Below are 19,160 nucleotides of genomic sequence, written 5' to 3'. Positions count from 1 at the left end.
TTCTCTATTCTGTATATTATAAGATTTAGCTCTCGGTTTTTGAAAAGAACCAAACTCACACAAGTTATCATAGAGTCGGCTAAAAATTCTCTTTTCTGGCTGATGACGCTCTGGGTATCTCTCCAAATATAAGTTTAAAGCTGTGTCACTATTTTTTTCACTTTCAATGTAACACTCCAACATTTGAACATTGTGAAGATTTTCGTACACCATATTTATACCTTTCAAAATTAAAACCAAGTAATAGACGTTTAACAAGCTTTCAATCAGTCAAAAATAAACTAACTGTCAATATTAAACAACAAAAGACGAATAAATAAATAACATGGCCAACTGAAAAAATATCTATATCTACATTTTTGCATTTTTCTTCATTTAGGCAAATAAAAAGTATCTATTATTATGTATGGCTGAAAAGGTAAAAAAAAATGCTACTCAACGGGATGGCCAAATACAGGGTGTTCTATTTAAAAAAAAACTATGACTTCCTAATAAAAAATAGAACAAATAATGCGCACACTTTTGTCTTCTAAATTGAATGACAACGGAGATGGAGGGGTTAATGTAAAAGGGCCATTTTTCAAAAAAAAACCTGTATATCTAAAACTAATCAAGTTAGCCAAGACCTTTTGGTACCAGCGAAGTAAACTCAAAAAAAGAGGACGGGACATCGATATCAGATTTTTTCTATCTATCACCGTTTTGGCTGTGCCCTATAAAACTATCGAAAATCAACCACCCTGTACATATCACTTATTTTTTTTTTAATTTTTGTTCTGTTAAAAAAATGTTAAGACACTTTTTTTTAAGTTCATGTAAAGTTATTCATCACTACTGAACTACAAATATTTATTCTTTTTCGCTTCTTCTTACCATCACTCTAATATCCTGCGGATCGTCGAAATAATTGGGATAGATGAGCACCTTGCTATTTGGGTTCTTGTCCTTGAGCATGACCTTGCCGCGGCTCCTGGGTCTCAACAGTAAGGTAATGATGTTAAAAGATTCCTTGTACAAAATTTCCTCGTACACTGCCGAGTAGAATTCGTCCGTGATCCCGGCGTCTCTCCTCCCGAAGAGGCCTCCGTCCGTATTCTCCGAATACGAAGTCAAAAAAAATTGGATGTCAGGCCAGTCGTCAGATTCGTTCTCGAATTTCGTCTTTACGAATCCCATAACCTGGAGAACATAGGCGGTGGTCTTTAAGTATGTTTTAGTAATGGTAAACGGGTGATTCTTTAAACAAAATAAAGGTCCTGTGAACTTATATGTCTAAACAACTTAGCCTTCGAGATGTTAAAAGAAGTGTTAAAAAAACATCACACTACATCTACATTCCAGAACTTCGAAGTCACTGTGTATTATGAATTTCAATTAGTCATCGCGATTCAAAATGTAACTCAAAGAAAAACATTTCTCTCTCATTTTCTCCCACCAAAAACGTACTTGTTGAATGAAATATTAAGAAGAGGAAGGAATTTTTTAGGACATTTTATATTTACATTTAGCCCAATACGAAATGACAAGAGTAAAATTTGATATAATTTCCTTAATTTTTTTCTGTAATAGATTTTTTCAAAATGATGCAAAATTTGTACGAATTTTACGATCTCTATTACCACCGAGTACTTAAAGACCCAGACCTCCTGTACAAAACAGCACTTGCGCTTCCACTTATTTTTACTGACCTCGCAAACCGGCAACCAGTACATCGGCCCCGATTTTTTCTGAGCGAATTCGTCGATGATTTCGGTGGAGAACACCTTGGGTAGCTGAAAACTGCACATTTTGTCCTTGTATTCGTCTGTCAGTTCGAAGAGGTACGTCGCTCCTCCCATGGCAACGTGATCCTAAAAACTGAGGTCGATAAAATCTCCTTTTCGACAATTCGAAACGTACCTGCAGGTTGCGCCCTACTCCAGGCAGATCCACCAGCACTTCGATTCCCAGATCTTCCAAATGGTCCCGAGGTCCTACGCCGGCCAACATGAGAAGCTGTGGAGAGGCTAGGGTTCCGGCGCTCAGGATGACTTCCCTGTCTGCGTATACGGTCTTTTGGGCTCCGAACTTGTTGAAGACTACGCCGTAGGCTTGCTGGGTTTCCTTGTTTATCAATATTTTTTCTGCCTAGGTTAATAATAGTATATTATGTTACTAGGAGTAGAAGGCGATCATTATGTGTTGAGCCCAAAAGTTTGCTCGCCGAGGCTGAGCAAATTGGGCAAAACACATAATGAGCCTTCCACTCCGAGTGACATATACTATTTTTTCTTCAAGCGTGAATATAGAAAATTACTAATTTTGAAAATTTATAGCGGATAACGCGATGTTCAATCTCAACACAAAATATATTTATTTTATACATTTTATACATTTTATTGATTAATTAAACATGACAGTTTTAACCACTTTATTCATGAATAAAAAAACAAATGTAACAATTATTTTTCTTTAATTTGAATTAAACGAATAAACATCTAAATTACCTACATGTCTATCATCAAACTTTATTTATTAACATGAATATTAAATGTGCAATTTTGTATGGTACAGTTGTTGATATTTAAAGCGCTGCTGGCTGTCTTTTTTTCAAAGTTTACAGTTCTGTCGTTGAATACGTTACTTGTAATAAGGTTCTCAGTTTCAGTGTTAACAATTGTACCATTATTAACAGAAAAGTCTTCTATTAAATTATTTTCAGGATCAATATTTACAGTTTCGCTTGATGTACTTGGTTCATTATACTCTAATGGGTTTAATATTTTCATCGCTATATGTTTCTTATTGTTTACAGAATCTTCAATGTATCCTTCAGCGACGCTGGTAGATTTCCATCCACCATGTCGCTTTAGGGTTGTAATGTCTCCACCATTATCAACTAAGATAGTTGCCGAGGTTCTTCTAAGGCAATGCCCAGTATATTCATGTGGATTTGGCAACCTTAAAAATGATGCAACATCTTTTGGCACTTTTGAAATTTTATGTATGCCCATTACAACACGATGACAATGGCCATTTTGATATTTAATAAAAAATCTATCAAAAGTTATGTCTTTTGGCCGAAGAGTAGCATATTTTCTGTATAAATTTAAATAAAACTCTCCAATTATGGTAAATGAACGATGTTTTTTAGTTTTTGTATTGGGAATATTTACTAATATTATATTTCCCATATCTTTTACATCATTAACTTTTACTTGAATGAGTTCATCGCATCTACAAGCTCCTGTGACTCCAAATATTAGTGCAACCTAAAAAATATAGAATTATTAATTTTGTAACAATAAAAAAAGTTGGAAAATGCAAGGAAATTCTAAAACATGACGTAATTTTAAGACATCTATATTTATGAGTTTTTACAACATTCTTCCAATGAGCTATCTTTATTTCCGAAAATTGTTTATTATTCTCGTAATGGATACTATAAAATAACTTGAAGTTTACAAGTTATAACAAAATTTTGTATTACAAATATAAAAAGGTTAAATATGTATCTACCTATAATTTAAAAAGTACATACCTTGGTTGCTAAATATTTATCATCAGGTGCTTTATTCAGGAATTCGTCAAATTCGTTTTTAGACAAAACTTTCGACTTTTTTGGTTTATAATTTTCACCTTGTCGTTTCAAAAATGTAATTAATTTTGAATATTTCTCAATATTTACATTGTGTTCTATGTTTAATTTAGATTTTACCATTGAATATTGCGCCCATAAAGTTGAACTTTTCAGTGTTCTGGATAATCTTGTAAAATATGCTATCATCACATTTTCTGAATAAATATGTGCATTATTTTCTTTTGCCCAATTTATGAATTTATCATAAGCATTTTCATAAATTTTTCTCGACTTTGTTGGTATAAGTGTTGCCACTGATATATTTGCAATTTCCAGTAATTCTGGTGGTGTGCATTGCATTTCTTCAGACATTTTAAAAACGACCCGACGCGATCAAATTTCAACTGACACTTAATGAAACGTCAAAGCTTCTTGAATCTTTAATTCGTTGCTAGGATACTTACCTACACATTGTTACATTTTTTTACTAGTTAAAAAATGAAAAATATTTGTACTAGTTAAACAATAGGCTGCTTCTAAAGGAGGCGTTGCACTATATAATATAAGTATTATTATACGCTTGAAGAAAAATACTTTTTTGTACCCAAACCGCTCATCAAATTCTACTAGAGGCCCAAAAACTTCCAAGTGGTATCACCTATCAAATAGTTGGCGTTATTGTTCGAAAGAGGAAAACGTTATGAACGGATATTATCACCATACATCAATTTTGTAGGAGCTGTAAGTTTTAAAAAACACTTTGTATAACACCAAGATGTGTAGATTGAAAGCAAAGGTACACATCCGAAAAATAATCGAAATCATTTATAATACGTTTTCGTTTTCAAAAAATTTTCACGAACTTTGAGGCCATCTAGCGGCCAAAAGAAGCGATTTCGGATATAGGTGAATTAGCCTAAATCTGCCTCATTTGAGTTCACGAATCTGTGAACTCAAATGTGATCGGTCTCCCGTTGTACACGTTATTCTGGTACACCCTGTATATGAACAAATTTTGTTTTTTCACTTTTTTTGGAAAAAAAGGGCCGTTCTTACCATCGAGTGTAAACTTATGTGGAGGTTAGGCCGCTTACAAATGGGTCTCAGAAAACCCTTCGCCGTACTGCATCGCAATCCGTCTCGCAGGGTACCGTGGGAGAGGGTGAAACCAGTTTGATACTCTCCATTGACGTCTCGTACTTCGTACCCTAGTTCTTGTGCCGCCTCGAAAAACCAATTTGCCATGGGAGAGTGGTACCTGTCGGAAAAAGTTATTGAAATAATTTTTATTAAAAAAAGAAAAAGGGAAGGTCAAGGTTGTTCCTTGAGGTGGAAACAAGCATTTTATGTCTCATTTCATTGTTTATACTTATTCAGTTTGATACAACAGTAGTTTCTTTTTTGTCTTTATCCTCAGAAACATCGTACCTCCCCGATAACTATGGTTTGAGTAGTCGTATCTATACCCAACTGACAGAAACGTGTGTCGGTGAGATACAGTTTTTAATAATTCAATTTTAATCAACAGTGTATTATTTATTATGAAAACTATAACAAATATGAATAACTGAATATAATTTATATTAATAATGTCAATAAATGTTAACAGTTGCTTTAAATACAAAATAAATCTGAAAAACGTTTAGAGAATAATTTCTAATGTAAACTAGTGTATAAAAAGTTGCATAAGTTACAGGAACTTTGTATTGAATACTCTTAGCTTGTTCAGAATTCCACGTCGATAATTTTGAATTGGTAGAAAATGTACTTTATATCATTTCAAATATTATAAAATCATGTTTCTTTATTTAACATTCGCTTATCCGTTATTTGAGATAATAAAATATGCATAAACTGATATTGGATATATATCGCTATTGGAACAAATTAGAAACGAGGGGATATAGCTCAGTGGTAGAGCATTCGACTGCAGATCGAGAGGTCCCCGGTTCAAACCCGGGTGTCCCCTAGTTTTTGTTTTACAGTACTTAAAACAAATATATTTCTTAATTATTTATTTAAAACATAATTTATATTTTTGTTTATATTCAAGAAAAAAAATGTGGAAAAGAAAAGGTAGATGTGGTATGGCTAAAATTAATCAGAGGCTTGAAATTAATGGAAAGTCGATATTGGGAATAAACAAAATCTCAATTACTAAATATTTATAAAAGTTAACAATATAGAAGAAATAGATAGCAATTAAAGAGGCGTTGAATATGTGACAATTTAAATAATAATAACATGATAATATTGATTGTAAAAGGAAAAATTATTGATATGTGAAAGGGCAATGTGGAATCAAAGATACTGAATTGGCAAAAAACTTAGCAAAGAAAGCAACAATTTTTGGTGAAATCTTACAAAATATCAAAAAAGCCGTTTTTATCCTTGTATCAAGTAAGAATTTAAAGAAAATTGGCAACACTTTTTTAAAGTAACCACAGCAGCTGAAATATATAAAAAGTCGATGCCTAAAAGTCGTTAGCTTTAATCAGACTTTTAAAAGCAAGATCTATTTTGTGATTGTTGATGCAAGATGATGGAATTTCCAGACGAAAATCAAGATATAAATGCACTTCTCAAGAAATTAGTGGACTTAAACGTATAATAATTGCGTAAAAAGAAATATATTTTATAGAAATGGTTAAAAGGAATGTGTCATTCAATAAATAAATAAACAAACAATACATACCTAAAGTGCTCAATTGTTAAATAGCCATCTTTTCCGTGGTAGTCGTCATCTTTCAACTCCTCAATTCTCATATCCTCAGATTTTTTAAAATAAGGCAAAACGTCATCGTAGCTCCAACCTGGATTGCCAAGAGATTCCCATCTACAAAAAACCCATTTTCAATATCAGTATCTTGCCGTATCCACGTTTCTTTCTTTCCATTATGTAAAAAAAAATTACCTGTCGTAGTCCCTCCTATTCCCTCTTATGTACAGCATAGCGTTCAGAACGGAACTACCCCCTAAGACCTTCCCCCTGGGCCAGTTGCACCTGTTCTCCTTCATCCCCAAACAGTACTTTTCGCCCGGCTCCGTCCTGTACTGCCAGTCGAAGGGGGTGAGCTGCAGACTGGGGAACATCAGCGGCAGGTCCGTGAGGGAGATCTCGTCGGGCCCGGCCTCCAGGAGCAGCACGTTCCAGTAGGGGTTCTCGCTCAGCCTGTGGAGAATTTATTTTCAGAGATTCGTGCAAAAAACATCAGCTTTCGCTTACCTATTGGCTAAGACTGCCCCCGCGCTGCCTCCCCCAACTATGATGAAATCGTAGGATTCGAGCAGGAGGTAGGCGGGTACGTCTTTGACCCTGTGCTCCCTGTCCAGGATGTCCAGCCTTTGACTGATCGTGGTGGAGTGGAGGTAGAAGAGGAACCCCAGTCCAGGACCCAGAGTTAGGGCCATCCTGGTCATGGACCAGAGGTTCATCTGCTGAGTGAGGTCAGACATGTTCTGTCTGATGCTTTTCTACGCGTAAATTCTTGTAGTTAACATTTTCAATAATGAAAATCGTTTAAATTGCAAAACGATGTTTAAATTTAAGAATTGAAATTGTTAAAGTTTATTGGGAACTTCTGGAATTGTCAATTGATATACATTCTAATTTGACGCGAGAATTGTTAGTTTAAGAACGGAAATTGAAGTCCCGTTTCATCTAACAAAGTACTACAATATTCATATAGATGTCGCTACAGGAAATACGTTTATAGTAAAAATAGTACGACTATTTCATTCATTCAAATTCCGGCAAAACTCACCTAAAAAAAAAACGAGATAATGCCAGGTGCACGCACACGTGCACGATAATGAGTTGTCCGGCCTATACGTCCATCCCACTCTCTTGCTATCTCATAATTGCATATGAAAAGAGAAGGGTAATAAAATAATAAAAACTCCAATTTGCGGCCGCCGGTTTTTTGTTCTGAAAATATTTCTATTTTCTATCTTCTACATATTATTATGTACATATTTACAAAAAAGGAGGATGGCAAGTGGTTATACAAATTTATAATATTTGCAGCCAACTAAAAGTTTTATTTCATATTATTTTCTACATTTTAGTACTTATATGGATTCGGACCAGAGTAGGTGCGAATGTAATTATTTCTTGTATGGATCTTTGAGCTGTTATCTTTTATTGTTGCGTTGTGGCTGCGAAATATTTTATTTGTGGAGTTTACTATTTTTTATATGAAGGAAAAAACATTAACAGAGTAAGTATTACAATTTGCTAGGCATAGTTGTACTTAGTACTAAATTCAAGTAAATAATAGATATTAAAAATAAATATGTAGGTATATTGTATTTGATTATTTGAAAATAAAAATTACATATGCGACAATGGACTTTCCGCTTACTTAGCCGTAATATAAATATGACATATTGTCGTTGCAATGCACATACAGGCTGTTCCAATAGTGTGACAAAGTTTATAATTATTTTCAGTTATAGTTGTATAGGGCAAAATCTTCAGGCCAAAAACAAGATTTTCTGAACGTTTAATTCGGTCTGAAAATAATGAATAATGGAAATAATAATAAAATGTGAATCCGAGCAAGTAACTTTTTTCGTATCACTACTACAGGCAGTTATACTAAACTTTATCGCACTATTGTGGCACCCTATATATGACTAGATATATCATTATGGTAAATCAAAAGCATAATAGGTAAAAATGTATAATTATCTATGTTTATAACAAATATTATCTGGTAAAATTCTTTTCTTACTTTCAGATACGGAACCGGAAGAAGTCTATATGTTATTTCGTAATATACCTATAGTGGTGAAAACAACCCACTCTATGTAGAACAAATTAAGAAATATGAAGAATTATGGAAAAAATCAATGGCAACAAATTTGGAACAATTTTATAAAAATTGTATACTACCAGAAATAATATACAAAAATATTCCACAGGGAAAAAGATGTATGGATCCAGAATATATTATAGAAACTCAAATTAATAAAAAGAAATAATTTTATTTTATGAATTTTTAAATTTTTTCCTGTTCTACTGTACCTATTCTATTTATTTCTTTATTACTTTCATTTATTTACATATTTATTAAACTACACTGTTCCACAGAATTTCTGTTTATATTGGAGGTATTAAAGTACCTATACTACAACTATTTTTTCAATTGAAGTGAACTGAATACCTATTTCTCATAAAAAAAATTTAGACTCAAATCGTCCTTTTGTACATAATTCTTTACACATTTTTTGGACAAAATAAGTATATCGTACATATTTTTTATATTTTCTCATTATTATGTATATTCACAATTAAAATTCTATTTATATTAATATGCAAATTTTTTTTATCAAGAATTACTTAATATTAATTATTAAAAATATAATATTTTCCATTTCTGTTTATACCAAAGTAAGCCGCTTTATTCACAAATCGTAATTATAACATAACTTTCCGTTATGAACAACTTTTCTTATTAACATTTTTTTATATTATCAAAAACAAAAGCAGTTTATTCTTCAACGTTATTAATTTTGTTAAATTTCTGATCACCCTGTATATATATAAATTACAGTTTTTCATGACAAACATATTCAATTAAAAAGCAAAATATTTTTTGTCACGAATTACTTTTTCTAGTAGAATAGAAAATAAAAATGTTTTCCCTCTTATCCACTAACCGTAGATACTAATATAGGTATATTAATTATAAATTATGGTTTTAAATAAACTAAAAATTGTTTATATTTCATATTTTCTAAAATTATATAATAGTATGGACTTGCACTGTTACTTATATACTTTTATACAAAAATATATCTAAAATGATCATGACATTCTTTAAATATTTACGTATCAATTAACAGAAACCATGACTACCAATTCAGAATCAGGTTATACCAAATTAACCACAATACAACAGCTGTTCGTCAAAAATAACCAGAGTCCATTCAAAAATAAATTTTTACTAGTGCGACATCTATTACAAATCAAGCGAATTAAAGGTCCGATATAATGCTATTCTTGAATGAATATTTTTTTAATAATTTTATGCCAATATAACTTTTTAAATAATAAAGTGTTGAACAAACTATGAAATAAAGTCTAATCAGTTTATTTATTAAAAGACAACTATATAAAAATTTGCATAATTCTATAATACTATGAAGAAATAATCGTTTATTTGTAAAAGTCCAAAAAACCTTCATATTTAGAAATTAATTTTTCACGAATTATTTACCTATCCCAATTAATTTTTGCTTTACTGTCTTCATTTATACTTTTCCAAATGTGATATGAAATTTTACTACTTTCTTCCATTGCTTTAAAAAGATACATTGGAATAAAAATGGGCTGTTTTCTACCATTTTTCGGTATAATTTAGGCAACCAGAAATGCATCAGTTTCCATCCTTAATTATTTCAGTAACTGTTGCCAGATTAATTAAATATCTTGTAAAATTCGATTGAATAATTCTGTGTGTAATTATTGCGTCTCATTCGTGCTAATTCTAAAATTTTGCTTTGTCCCTTTAATTTAATTGAGGTTATAAATTTGTGGTTGGACTGAGGAAGGTAGTCTTGAGATAATATTTTGTATTTTGCTATAATTTTTTATACACTACTTTGTAATGTTTTCCAAGTGCTGTCTGTGTTCGTCTGAGCGATGGAAGTAATAAAAGTGGATTAGAAGTTCGTGTTTTTGGTTTCTCAGAAAGTTATGCAAATATGTAGGTACATTGTGCTTTTGGTTGTGTTATTTTCTGATATTAGGGTACGAATAGGATAGGCAACTAGAATCAAACGTGTTCGAAAATATGTAGAAAAAATTGACAGAATAACGTTAAATATAAATTTTCTGTATTTTTGTTCAATTGAATTAACTTAAATCTTTCCACAAATCGTATATTTTTATGTCGATTGTTATTTTACAATAATCACATGCAACATTGTATTTGTTTCAATATTTCGTTTTACACAAGAAAATTAGGTAGTATTTTATTCCATTCGTTAACGAGTTATTGGTTTACGGAGTAAATAGGTCTGGTTAATCTAGGTGGCAATGAGTAAGATATAAAAAAAATCATTAACTCGAAAATGATTCCATTTTTTAATAAAATTTTCCCGCTTAAAACACATCTATAGAAACTAATCAATAATTGGCGTATTTTTTAAATTTTACTTACGTACTTACAGGTAATGAGAAAAACAATAATTCCATGCAATCACAACTCTACTACTATGTGCGTTCTTAGAGATTAAATGCATCGCAACTACATTTCTGCTGAATTTACGGAAATTTAAGAACACAGGATGCAGTAAGTCCAACTCATATAAAAAGCATACATTTTATCTCATAAAAGTATTATCAAATTTTATTCATTTAGTTAAATTAAAACAGAATATGCAATATATTTATTTTCAATTCGATAAATAACATACAGGTATTACAAACTGCCTTAATATACACATTTGAATAGAATAAATTAGAGGAACTCTATTAATTTTCCTAGTTTATAGACGATTGTTATGAGAAATGTCTATTGTTTGTCTCAAAAATATGATGTTCGTATATAACTTAGTGCTGCAGTACAATACAAACAAACTTCAAATATGTTTTGATCTTTTATACAACGAGTATTGTTACATTTGTTTACGTAAGAATCAGTCAAAACCTAATTTAGCTGTATTAAAACCAGTTCCGAATAAAAAAAAAAACAACACGGCTCACGCACTACACTTATACATCGTGCCGTACCACCCCGCGCTCAAATCCCCCTGTAATTTCTCTTATATTTCGCGGTTTTCGTCCAAAACTCTTTCACTAGGTCGGCCCCCTTCTCCCCAATCATGATGACGGGCGCATTGGTGTTCCCGCTCACCAGGTTTGGCATGATGGAGGCGTCTATCACCCTCAGCCCTTTGATACCGTACACCCTCAGCTGCGAATCCACTACGGCGTCCTGGTCCCAATAGGGTCCCATTTTGCACGTACCTGAGAAAAATGTTAATAGCCGCTATTATAACAAGTTCAAATTATTAGAAATTGTCGTAACGTTGATGAAGACCATAAACTACAGTGACTTTATAAAGGCGTTGGCGACAGTAGACACCAAACAGACATCAAACTTTTAAAAGCAAAATATCTCGGAAACTATTACCTTTAGACGATTCTAACAAGTACATCTTTGTTGTTGAGGAAGGACAAGATATTCAAAATTTTCTATTAGTAATTGCGTATCAAGGTGATACAAAAAATGTACGATTGGTTATTTACAAAAATATACCCTTTATTAAAGGGCGGAATCTTATGTCTCATACCTAAAAAACCTCCATCTACTGGATTTTAGACAAAACCTAACGAAATTATCCAGGAACAAAGAAAACATTGTAAATAACACAGTAACTTTGACACCCTGTAAGTTTATAACTATCAATATTTAGACTAACGTATATTTGGCTAAATTGATATATTTTAGTCTTCAGTATCTCTAATTTGGAAAGCTTCTTACCAAAACTTAACTAAACTGATTGATCCTTTTTGGGACAAGGGATTATCTATTTAAAAGTCATTACTTTTAGGTCCAGAAATATCCGATTAAATAAAAAAGGTAATTGAAAATGCCACAAATATACATATAATTACAGACGAGATATGATTCGACAATTCATTATTTGAGATTTTTAATAGAATTATTCTAAAAAAAAAAACAGTTTTAATATTAGCATTGTTCTAATAATTGTAAGTGCATAGTAATAGACCAGGGCGGATCTGTTTTGAGGTGGATGTGAGAGGGGGCAAGCAAATTTTTTCTGGATTACCTTCAGTACAACTCACTTAATAAAAGTGTATATCCCTAGATCTGGACGAGGTCCGGAACATTTTCAAAATTGCGAAAATGTTTAAAAAAATTGCAAAAAATACCTATTTTATCCGAGTTTTTTACTTATATCTTGGAACCTATGCGTTTTGGAAGAATATTGACGAGGAAAAAAGTTTTAGAACTGAATTTTGCACAATATACTGTAAGTTAAAATTTATTACCCATGTTGCAAAAAAAAATGATGAAAATAGGCAAAATAATCGAGATTTTTGGATAATTTTTTAAATATATTTTAATTGCTCTAGATACATGAACATTTTTTCACATAGAAAAGACCGCTGAACCTTTCAAATGGTTTTTGAAAAATTGAAATCGGTTGATTAGGACAGCGACAGAAAATTTTTAAAGTTAGTCCTCTATTTTTTTTATTTTTAATCAATTAGATTAAAATATTTAAAAAAAAAATTTCAAAAAACTGGATTATTTTGCCTTTTTTTCATCAATTATTGCTACTTTGCAACATCGGTATTATACAGAGTGACCCATTTGAAAGCGGGCCACCCTCATAACATTTTTATTTGTGGAGGGATTTTTACGAAATTTTTTTTGAAATGTAGAGGGGGGAAAAGTGTATTTTGGGGCCAAGCGCCGTCCAGTTCTTTTTTAAACTAAGGCCTACTAGATCACATTCAGAGGCTGAAAAATCCAGAATCCATATTAGCGATTTTTTTAGAAAAAATCTGCGTACGCCACTGGATTCGGCGTCCCCTGAAATGGATCTGTACCAAATTTCATGAAAAAATATTCAACATTAACGATTCTGCGGCTAAATTGCTGTCAAATTGTTTATTATGCATAAAGAAACTTTTTATCTAGTAACCCATGCGATAATAAATCAATCACAACAAATATTTAATAACACGTTTAATAGACATCATTATACCAAAATACAATGAAACAGACAGAAAAATGAACGAGAAATTAACATAAAATTTACAAAAAATACAATAAAATAAAATTAACACACATGAATTAAATTAAATTCTGGAATTTTCAACTAAATCTTCATTTAATTGAATGCATTTATTGTATTGTTTTTGAATGTGTGCCATAACATTAGACAATTGATGTGTTGTAATTTCAGCGCATGCCTATCTTCTTCTTTCGCGCAGTTCTTCTGCATTCATTGGACGAGTGTAGTAAACTTTTTCTTTAATGAACCCCCATAAAAAAAATCTAGGAGAGGCAACATTTACAAAAATATTCATTCAATTAAATGGAGATTTAGTTGAAAATTCCAGAATTTAATTTAATTCATGTGTGTTAATTTTATTTTATTGTATTTTTTGTAAATTTTATGTTAATTTCTCGTTCATTTTTCTGTCTGTTTCATTGTATTTTGGTATAATGATGTCTATTAAACGTGTTATTAAATATTTGTTGTGATTGATTTATTATCGCATGGGTTACTAGATAAAAAGTTTCTTTATGCATAATAAACAATTTGACAGCAATTTAGCCGCAGAATCGTTAATGTTGAATATTTTTTCATGAAATTTGGTACAGATCCATTTCAGGGGACGCCGAATCCAGTGGCGTACGCAGATTTTTTCTAAAAAATTCGCTAATATGGATTCTGGATTTTTCAGCCTCTGAATGTGATCTAGTAGGCCTTAGTTTAAAAAAGAACTGGACGGCGCTTGGCCCCAAAATACACTTTTCCCCCCTCTACATTTAAAAAAAAATTTCGTCAAAATCGCTCCATAAATAAAAATGTTATGAGGGTGGCCCGCTTTCAAATGGGTCACTCTGTATTTAAATATTTTTAACTTACAGTATATTGCGCAAAATTCAATTCTAAAACTTTTTTTCCTGTTCAATATTCTTCCAAAATGCATAGGTTCCAAGATATAAGTAAAAAACTCGGATAAAACAGGTATTTTTTGAATTTTTTTAAACATTTTTGCAATTTTGAAAATATTCCGAACCTCGCCCAGATCTAGGGATCTACACTTTTATTATGTGAGTTGTACTGGAGGTATTGCAGCAAAAATTAGCTTGCCCCCTCTTGTATCCAAGAAGTGGAATATTTCGATAGATTCGCCCTGGTCTATAAGTTTAGCCGTCATTAAATATTTAAAACAAATACTGTCGCTATTGTCGCCACTGCCTTTTGTAAAGCTTCTTAATTTGTTTCGAGGAACACACTCACCTACAGGATGATATATAGTGACCGTGTACAATCTAATCATGCACTCCCAGTAGGGGTCGGTGTACCTGGGGATGTGCTCGCAATCGGGAAACTCGTGCAACCTGCTGCCGTACGACTTAAAGGCCGGCGTCTGACTCAGCGCCACGCCGATCTTAGCGCCCTCTATCAGCGTCTTCATGTCGAAGTCGTCTTGGAAGTAGTTCGGGTAGATCAGTGGAGGGTCGAAAGGCCTCTTGCTGCGCAGTTTTATAAACCCTGAAGCAGAGAACGGATTAATAATGAAAAGAAACGCAAAATTTCGTGTTCGAAACGGCCAACCTCTGCTCTTGGGTCTCAACAACATGGGAATAACGCTCCACGCGTCCCTGTTGTTGATGGGCTTGAACACCCTATCGTAGAAGTCGTCCGAGAGGCCGTGCGCCTTCTTGATTTGGGCGCCAGCGTCGCTGTGCGTCGACCCGGAGACGAAGTGGAACTCGATGTCGGGGAAGTCCTCGGAGGCGTTGGCGTACTTGGTGTTGACGAAGGCGAGGCCCTCCACGCCGCCCATGATGGTAAGCGGGCCGCCGCCGAAGATGGCGTACTGCATCAGGGGGCCTGCAAAGAAAGAATTTCAACTTTCGACAAAGGCGTCCGAAAAATTGCATTTTTTGAGAATTGGATCGGTACTTGCCGACTGAGTACACCCTGTCCAATGTGATGGAGTCTTCTTTGTTGATCAGAAATGTGAGACCACCGAGACCTATGTGGTCCTGCAGATTATGGCCCACTTTCAGGTCCTGTACGACCGGGATCTTGAGCTGCTCCAGGTCGGCTCTGGGCCCAACTCCTGACAACATCAGAAGTTGGGGAGAATTGACAGCACCCGCGGATAGGATGACCTCTTTGGTAGCGCGAACTCTGAAAAACAGTTACTGATATTGTATAGAGATTACGTCTTTGCAAAACTTTTTAAATCTGTCCGGAACAGTTGGAAATAACACGGAATTCTTTGGACAAAATTTAGCCTGTACCTTAAATATTGCTTGAAGAGCGATGAAAGAACTTTATCCTCTTATTGTTTTACCTGTGGAGTTTGCCGTTCCGTACAAATTCGACTCCGTAGGCAACTTTCGACAAGGGATCTATCAGGACTCTGGTGACGTGAGCCTTCATGGCCACGTGAAGGTTTCCCCGAAGCCTCACTGGCCTTAGGAAGGCCTTGCCAGTAGAACACCTCGAACCTCTCCTAACAGTTCCTGAATCCGAACAAAAAAAGTGAAATACGGCGTCCAAAAAAAAAAATGTGATGGGTACCCTCTTACCTTGTGCCATCATGAAACCAGTCTGGTACTTCCCGTTGATGTCCCTGTTCTTGTATCCCAACTGCCTCCCAGCCTCTACGAACGCTGCCACCAGCGGCGTGTGATAGGGGGCCTCGGACACCGTCAAATACCCCCCAGTTCCGTGATAGATCGTACGGGCCAGGTACGGGTTCTGGTTATCCTCCGACTTCTTGAAGTAGTACAGGGCATCCTGAGAACCCCATCCTGGATTCCCCAGGGACTCCCAGATGTCGTAGTCCTTCTTGTTGCCGCGCAAATACAGCATGTAGTTGAGGACAGACGAGCCGCCTATAACTTTGCCCCTGGGCCAGTTGCATCTGCCGTTGTTCATCGCTGCAAGCGACGATACGATCGTTATTTGACGTTTTTTTTGGTTAAAAGTATACTTTACCTAGACATGCCTGCCCTTGAGGTTCGCTTTTATATTTCCAGTCTAGGGCGGATAGTTGCAGGTAGGCCGCCATCAAAGGGACGTCGGAAATTTCAGTTTCGTCTCCTCCGGCTTCTAATAACAACACATTCCAGCTGTCTACCTCGCTCAGTCGATTAGCCACCACGGCCCCTGAAATCGGCAAAGTTAAGGGCGAATTATTTCTCCACGTCGTCTTTTTTTTTCCAGGTAGAAGTGCAATAATTGATTGACAATTTTCGGTTACCCTATACCAAATATGTAATTTTTTACCTGCGGATCCTGCCCCGACCACTATGAAGTCGTACCTTTCCAGGAGTTCGTCTTCTTGTACATCTATGGGCCTGCTCTCTGGATCCAGTTGTTCGTACTGGAAGTAGGCTATGGCAGCCACCAGAGCTGGCAGGAAAATGGCCAAGTTTGATGCCGCCGTCGCTCCCAGCCCATACAAGGGCGCCGCTATCGCACTCATCACTAAAAAATAAAATATGAGAAGTCCTCATGCAATTTTTATTTAAACAACCATGCGACTATTTCGAAATTTGTGCGATAGTTTTGCTCACTAAAGTACTTTTATGTTTATAAAAAACGTTTCTTAATATAAGTTGACTTTGAAAATAAACAGTAGAGGACCGTTACATCGAAAAATCATAAAAAAAAACACGACGACCTACCACTGGATAGGAGTAACATTTTAATGCCACCTCAACGATTTGGATGATCATCGGCACTGATATAATGACAGTGATGGATTTTGTCACCCGAGTTATTTTTTTTATTTCGATCACATATCACTTTCTCCTGCTCCCGCCAGAGATTACTCCATCGATATAAGGGATACGTGACTGGCGAACGAAAGGCAGTGGCTCAAGGGGTCGAAAAGTTTCGTAAAGACGCGGACATTCCTTGCTATCACTTTGAATTATCTACATAATTCCAGTAAATTCATTTTCTGTTATCGTGGACTAAAAATGCTTTAAACATGTAGACGTTTGGGATAGCATTTTAAAATTGGCGTATCGAGCAATTAAAAGTTATTGTTATTAATTTTTTGGAAGACGATTTGTTTTAAATAACGAGGCACTAGTAAACTGTAAAGGGCATTTCAATATTTTTGAAAAAAAAATAAAAATTAATAACCCATTAATAATGTGCAATAATTACCTACGTGATCAACTGATAGTATTATTTTAATTGACCTACATTTTCTTTATATTTCTCACAGTCCGCAAATGGTACCAAACTTTCATTCATTTGTCATTTGATGTACCTGCCTGTAAGGTGTTAAAAATGAAAAATTCGGTTGTGTAATTAAGAGCTAATAACTTTTTAATATCTGTGATAGGAAAATCTACTGCAACTAATTTGATTTATGTTAAACTTATAGTCTTAAAAATTACCTACATACTTACAATTAGACATTTTTAAAAAATCACGTTAATTTTGTTCTAACAATTATTTGTAATGAATTTCATATTCATTTTGTTCTAAAAATACACGTAAATATATGTATATAAAAAAATGAATATTTATATGATTTTGTGGTAATATAAAATCAACGATTCAAACAACTTACCTTAATAGATGGTTGAAACCTATATTTCTTCTAATTTAAATTTTTTAAAACCAATCTCAACACAGCGAAAAAAATGTTTTTCTCTTGAAACACACCATCAGTTTTCAAACTATCATTAAAAGTAAACTAATTTTCACCGGGCACATAACTTCAGCATGATGTAGCACTCCAGTTTCTTCATAGATATACACATAATTCGGAAAATTGTCACGAAATGAAAACCTTCAAGAAAAATAAGAGAAATTAAATAGTGCAAAGTCGATCTTGAACTTGACTGAGTTCTTGTTAAGCTATTGCGACACTAGAGGAAGATATTCACTGTCTCCTCAGTCCTGGCCATCATTTACAGTTGCATGAGTGAAATGTCTTCGGTGGAAATGGGCGCTGCCGTGTATAGGGTGAGCCAAACACGAAGCGGAAGCCAAGTTTCGTGTTCGGTGTTGATCCATTATTATTATTATTTAATTTTATGATGTAGTTTGTCTACTTTTTCGTTTGAAAACTATTTATTTTCAATAATCCGGCAAGCTTCTCATTATTATAATTAAATATGGAAGTCTATTGGACTATTTGGGATTATAATTTAAAAAAAAACAAGATTTTCATCCTTGTCATAAAAACAGCAATTTTTTTTATGAGCATGCACACTAAACAAATCTTTGCAGAGCAAAGCTAATATGCCGTTACGGAGAACCGAATTTAGACCACCCTGTATCTGCTTTCTGGCTTGTTTCTCTGCCCGCTGACACGGATACTGCTAACGGCGTTTCTTACAATAACCCAGTCAATTAAGATGTTCACTTTCCTAGCCAGTTACATTTTCTATTTGTTTGCCCAACTCGTTATGAGGCTAACGCTAACATTACAGTAGTAATAAGGAACCTACGCTCCTAAATCGGTAAAAAATCTATGATTTTGGGCAATTATTATCTGTCACGATAAACATTTTCATGATTTATAAATGTTTTATTTAAACTGTCCTTGAAAACTGTGAGCGTACCTTGAGGCTCGAGAAAGTTTTCTTAACATATCAATTGCAGGGAATAAAAATAATGTCTGCTTGCATCTGTGTGAAGGGTTTACAAATTTACCAACGTACAACAGCACTTACAATATTGGAAGCCGTTTTTGTTTCTTAAAAGAAATATATACATACTCGTATTCTCTGCGTCACTATTATGTCGAATATGTGGAAAAGTAGAACGATTACTTCGTCCTACGTGCTCTTCGTAACGAAGATCAATTTTCCACTCTCTGTTTTCCTATTAGAAA

General features: G+C 34.0%; 2 protein-coding genes and 1 non-coding gene across 3 annotated transcripts in view; 2 read left to right on the top strand and 1 right to left on the bottom strand.

Moving 5' to 3' along the window:
• LOC108909647 (flotillin-2) overlaps window positions 1-19,160 on the top strand; it is a 309,055-nt gene that overhangs the window by 272,939 nt on the left and 16,956 nt on the right. The gene's annotated exons all lie outside the window — the stretch shown is intronic.
• Window positions 5,457-5,528, top strand: Trnac-gca. Its single transcript has one exon. It is a non-coding gene; the product is annotated as a tRNA-Cys (tRNA).
• On the bottom strand, window positions 10,963-18,202 carry LOC108909639 (glucose dehydrogenase [FAD, quinone]). Its single transcript, XM_018714026.1, has 9 exons — window positions 17,889-18,202; window positions 16,586-16,786; window positions 16,295-16,465; window positions 15,883-16,236; window positions 15,645-15,816; window positions 15,252-15,478; window positions 14,897-15,175; window positions 14,579-14,833; window positions 10,963-11,537 (listed from the first exon to the last, which is right to left on the bottom strand). The coding sequence occupies exons 2-9, from the start codon at window positions 16,782-16,784 to the stop codon at window positions 11,311-11,313; spliced, it is 1,884 nt and encodes a 627-aa protein (XP_018569542.1). The 5' UTR covers window positions 16,785-16,786; window positions 17,889-18,202; the 3' UTR covers window positions 10,963-11,310.

The sequence above is a fragment of the Anoplophora glabripennis genome, unplaced genomic scaffold, assembly GCF_000390285.2.
Source record: "Anoplophora glabripennis isolate ALB-LARVAE unplaced genomic scaffold, Agla_2.0 scaffold529, whole genome shotgun sequence".
Lineage (NCBI taxonomy): Eukaryota > Metazoa > Arthropoda > Insecta > Coleoptera > Cerambycidae > Anoplophora > Anoplophora glabripennis.
The sequence above is the reverse complement of the archived record's forward strand: the minus strand, read 5'-3'. Positions and strand labels throughout refer to the sequence as shown.

Bases quoted from the DNA above. Each gene is read 5' to 3' on its own strand.
- LOC108909639 (XM_018714026.1), bottom strand. From the start codon at position 16,784: ATGAGTGCGATAGCGGCGCCCTTGTATGGGCTGGGAGCGACGGCGGCA. The intron at 16,237-16,294 runs GTAAAGTATACT...CGTCGCTTGCAG, and splicing joins TCAAGGGCAGGCATGTCTAG to CGATGAACAACGGCAGATGC. The intron at 15,817-15,882 runs GTAAGAGGGTAC...GTTCGGATTCAG, and splicing joins TGGTTTCATGATGGCACAAG to GAACTGTTAGGAGAGGTTCG.